The 5,434-nt window shown below is 38.2% G+C and overlaps 1 protein-coding gene across 1 annotated transcript in view; it reads right to left on the reverse strand.

Moving 5' to 3' along the window:
- Positions 1 to 3,915: 3,915 nt before the first annotated feature.
- Positions 3,916 to 5,434, reverse strand: part of LOC107566368 (SLAM family member 5-like) — a 14,393-nt gene continuing 12,874 nt past the window's right edge. Inside the window, exons 3-4 of the mRNA XM_016251808.1 lie at positions 4,302 to 4,601; positions 3,916 to 4,137 (exon numbers count right to left, since the gene is read on the reverse strand). Coding sequence (XP_016107294.1) covers positions 3,980 to 4,137; positions 4,302 to 4,601 — 458 coding nt within the window. The 3' untranslated portion in view covers positions 3,916 to 3,979. The remainder of the gene's footprint in view (positions 4,138 to 4,301; positions 4,602 to 5,434) is intronic.

Genomic DNA, 5,434 nt, shown 5'->3' on the forward strand with positions numbered 1-5,434 from the left:
TCATTTAAATCTGTCTAATTTTTAAACTGTCTGTCATAAATCAACATCTCAGGAAAATGTCATGGGGTTTCAAATCAAAATATGACTTTCTGTTACGAAACAGGACGTTGATTTCATACATGTCCTCATATGAAGACACCGGGACTAAAAGCATGTTTATTAGCATTTTGGGAGACACAACAAATGAAGAGGGAAAGAAATTATGTTTCAATATTCTATGAAATATTATATATTATTATGAAAATCTTGTCAAATATTACTCCCATTATTACACTTGTTTTTTCATTACATGTTGCCCCAAAAACACATTAATATGCAAATTAGATTTAGTTTATAGATACATTGTACATAATGAGAAAAACTGTTTATGGCCATTTTACACACATTTTGCAGAAAGAAAAATTGTATATCAAATATTTCTGTTATAACATAGTTGAGAATCATCTTTATACAAAGTTTGATAAAAAAAAAAAACCTTGAAAACTAAAAATGTATTGGTGATTTTAAAAAATCTATTGTTTTTGCCTATGCATGTTCATTCATGTATTTTTATTTTTTTTAAGAAATTGAGTCCCGATGTTAATTGTAGCATAACTTATGAATGAAATATCTTTTTTTAATATATATATTTTTTTACATTATTTTAATGCTCTAAACAATGTAAAGATATGGAAAAAAACTAACTTTTTCCTAAAACTTTTTTCTCAGGTCTTAAAAAGTTAAAACAGTTAAACTATGGTAACCACAAATTACCCATGGCTTTACAACACTAACCATAGTTTAACCATGGTATCTCTGGTAAAACTGTGGTTATACAAATGATAACCAATCCGCCAAAAACATACACTTTTGGCTATTAAAACCATGGTTAATTTTCATAAAGGCAGCATAAGGCTGTACCGGTTTGCTATTTGTCTTCCAGACATTCACAACCACAACAGCCCACAACCTCTTTAAAACCATCAAACCAAGCCAACTTGGACTGATTAGGAGAACAGCTAACCACTGACTGGTTTAGCTTTTTTTCCGCAAGGTTAGGTTCCAACCATGTTTAAAATGTTTTACCATGTCAATGCTTTTAAGAGTTAAAAAAGAATCCAGTAGAAAGGAGAACGTTCTAGCTGCGGAGGAGGATGCTGCGATTAATAAAAAAATCCCAGTGAGCAACACATCTCAAGAATACGAGATGAAATAAAACATAATTTACCAGACATTAGTAACATATAGTTTTTGCCTATGCATGTTCATTCATGTATTTTTTTAAAGAAATTGAGTCCCGATGTCCTCTACCGAGGACATAGCATAACTTATGAATGAAATATCTTTTTTTAATATATATCTTTTTTACACTATTTTAATGCTCTAAACAATGTAAAGACATGGGAAAAACTAACTTTTTCCTAAAACTTTTTTCTCGGGTCTTAAGAGGTTAAAACAGTTAAACTATGGTAACCACAAATTACCCATGGCTTTACAACACTAACCATAGTTTAACCATGCATCTGTGGTAAAACTGTGGTTATACAAATGATAACCAATCCTTTTGGCTATTAAAACCATGGTTAATTTTCATAAGGGCAGCATAAGGCTGTACCGGTTTGCTATTTGTCTTCCAGACATTCACAACCACAACAGCCCACAACCTCTTTAAAACCATCAAACCAAGCCAACTTGGACTGATTAGGAGAACAGCTAACCACTGACTGGTTTAGCTTTTTTTCCGCAAGGTTAGGTTCCAACCATGTTTAAAATGTTTTACCATGTCAATGCTTTTAAGAGTTAAAAAAGAATCCAGTAGAAAGGAGAACGTTCTAGCTGCGGAGGAGGATGCTGCGATTAATAAAAAAATCCCAGTGAGCAACACATCTCAAGAATACGAGATGAAATAAAACATAATTTACCAGACATTAGTAACATATAGTTACCCGCAAACGGAACATTAAAAAGAAATAACGCTTCAAAGACTCGCTTTTATTCTTACCGATGATCGGTCTGTAATTTAAATTACGAGCGCATGATGCTGGAAAACCGCATTGAAAAGCGGCAAACACCGCGAGCGCGAACACCTGGCGATACATCCACCTCAGGTAGCACACCAAAGGACGAAATAAAGGAAAGCTCCTCGATGTTATCTGTAAAGAAGGCAATGTCAGCTGCACTGGCGATGTCAGGCTTTTTAACGAAAGCTGCGCCCGGATCCGCTTATCCGCAATCGAGCGGCGCCTTGACGCGTGAATTATTGAGGCGTTGACTGTTCTTCAGGATCAGCTCTGATGAATTCACAATCCAATGAGAGAATAGCGAAAAGTCAGGGCTGGCCCTGCCCACTCGAATCGTCATCGTCACAATGACATGCCTGTCAAAATGTTCTTAAAGGGGTCATATGATGCGATTTCCTTTCTCTTTAGAGTGTTACAAGCTCTTGGTGCATAAAGAAGATCTGTAAAGTTGCAAAGACTGAAGTCTCAAATCCAAAGAGATATTCTTTATAAAAGTTAAGAGTCAGCCACGCCTACCTAAAACGGCTCTTCTAACACGCCCCCACACGTCTACGTCACTATGTGGGAAGATTTGCATAACGCCGCACAAATGTTCACTCAAAGAAAGAAGGCGTAACTTTTATTCTCGCTGTAGTATTGTTGCCGCCGCCGCCATGTGGTGAAGATGCTGTGTGCTTCGTTGTGAAAGTGAAACTACTTTGTTTGGTCTTCCAAAAGAGGACGATATCGCTTCGTCATGCCTAGAGCTGATCCGTGCTGGTCGCTGAGGAAATATATCAACTTCGCGCTGTCGATCGCCGAATCGGCTTTCACCGTGGACGAAGTGGAGTCCAGCCCAGGGTCGTCACATGTGGTTGCTGCAGGCATCACAATATGGTAAGGGACGTAACATTTTCGTCACACGCTTGAGGAATTCAGCCAACCACAACACACTGGATAGCTGGCCAATCACAGCACACCTCGCTTTTTCAGAACGATGAGCTTTGTAAAAATCGACGCGTTTCAGGAAGGCGGGGCATAGAGGAGAAACAATAATGTACAGTATGTGGAAAATACTGTTTTTTTACCTTAAACCGCATAAGCACATTTCATTACACCAAATAAACAAAATAATGTTCTTTTTAGCAGCATCATATGACCCCTTTAAATTCCAACTGCATTTTTGTCAGAAGCTAATTGTAATACCACGTGTGTTTTAAAAAAAATTATTAAGCCTAACGTTACGTAAACGTTACATTCTGTTAAAGATAATTGACACAAATGCACAATGGAAAAGCTATAATTAACGATTATTTTCTACGTTCAGTACAAAGGAAAGCATTGTATGACATTATTAAAACAACATCAAGACAAATCTCTCTGTGACAATCATCATAACACATAATCCCATAATTAACACTGATGACCTTTCATAACAAAGTAGGTAACACTTGTACTCGTACTTACACTAATGGTACATCAGCTGTGTTGAATGAATAAGGCCCTGGTTATGTAACACATAGCAAGGCTTCTGTACATCAAAAGGAACCAACCTACCAGAAAATAGTTTTTCTGAGGGTTGCTAAAAAGTAAACGTGGTTCTCAAACAAGGGTGAGTAAGCTGCATAAGTTCAAAAGTTCCAGTAGCTCAACTGAGGACACATAGATAACTTTCTGAACATTGTGGGTAACAGTATTAAAGACAGAATGTGCTGCCACTAAAGGGCAAGTTCTTCGCAAAAAACGAACCGACTTCCTGTCAATGCTTAAATGCTGACAGGCCACAGGTCTGCTACCTACCAGACCACAAAAACAGAAACAAGTGTTTAGTAAGCAGAGAGTAGATGAAAGAAAATACTTTTTTATTGCAGAAACGGATGTTAAGTAAAAATATGATTGCACAAGAATCAGAATTGGTTATGAGCTCGATGCCATTTTGTGTTACAGGGCGTTCATAGAATATAAAAACATAATGATAGATTTATTCTTGTTATAGCAAGTCAGTTATGGTTTGATAATGATTTCAGAGCTCTTCTTTTCTGTTCAGCTCTTCTGGATCTGATGTCATAAACCAGAACAACAACAGTAGCCACGCCCACCAGAGCAGAGACAGCCAATTGGATCACAGCTTCAGTTGAATTACAACAGCAGACGCATTCTGAAAGGGGGAAAAAACTAAATAAATATCCATATACAGTGGGTACGGAAAGTATTCAGACCCCCTTACATTTTTCACTCTTTGTTATATTGCAGCCATTGGCTAAAATCATTTAGATTGATAATGTGCTGCTGATGTGCTGGTCAGTGATGGTTTGATGGTACCTGCACATGGTTGACAGAGTTGACTGATATCCAGATGTTGAGTCTGGTTGCTGATGGGATTGTTGAGCACACATCTGTAGGTGTTTTTATCCTGATATTCCACTTCCAGAGGTAGAGAGAGACTGATGCTGAGATCAGACACACTGATGCTGGACAATAAACTGTTTCCTTTGTACCAGGAGAGAGTCACATGACCCACATTCACCACTGAACACAGCAGCACACATCTGGACGCTGATGATCCTGATGGTGAAGGGTTTTGAGGACAGTAACTGGTGATGACAGGAACGGGAAGACGAGCTGGAAAACATTTGAGAAACATAAATAAATCAGAATAAATTGTCTGTGTCTGAGTCTATGCCTTTTTACTCACCAATGACAGTAACATTGAAAGTTTTCTTTGACACTTGTTGTCCAATCATCTGTGCTTTATAAAGTCCAGAGTCTGTGGTTCTGATGTTTGTGATGGTCAGAGATCCAGTCTGATCATCCAGCTTCAGTCGGTCTCTGAATATGTTGTGAGTTTCAGAGATGACTTGGTATGATATGTTGAGTTTAGCGATACAATAGTTTCCACTCATCCACATTATCAGATCATCCTCTTGTATTTTAGTCACACCAGTCGGTAAGGTGACAGAATCAGCCTCCATCACCGACAACGACTCGATTTCATCTGCCTCAACACCAATCACACCTGAAACATACAAGAGCACTTTCTTCTTAAAGGGGTCATATGATGCGATTTCAATTTTTCCTTTCTCTTTGGAGTCTTACAAGCTCTTGGTGCATAAAGAAGATCTGTAAAGTTGCAAAGACTAAAGTCTCAAATCCAAAGAGATATTCTATATAAAAGTTAAGAGTCAGCCACGCCTACCTAAAACGGCTCGTTCTAACACGCCCCCACATGTCTACATCACTATGTGGGAAGATTTGCATAAGGCCGCCCAAATGTTCACGCAAAGAAAGAACGCGTAACTTTTATTCTCGCTGTGGTATTGTTGCCGCCGCCATGTCGTGAAGACGCTGTGTGTTTCGCTGTGAAAGCGAAACTACTTTGTTTGGCCTTCCAAAAGAGGACGATATTTGCTTTGTCATGACTGGAGCTGATCCGTGCTGGTTGCTGAGGAAATACA

The sequence above is a fragment of the Sinocyclocheilus grahami genome, unplaced genomic scaffold, assembly GCF_001515645.1.
Source record: "Sinocyclocheilus grahami isolate Dianchi unplaced genomic scaffold, SAMN03320097.WGS_v1.1 scaffold1070.1, whole genome shotgun sequence".
Lineage (NCBI taxonomy): Eukaryota > Metazoa > Chordata > Actinopteri > Cypriniformes > Cyprinidae > Sinocyclocheilus > Sinocyclocheilus grahami.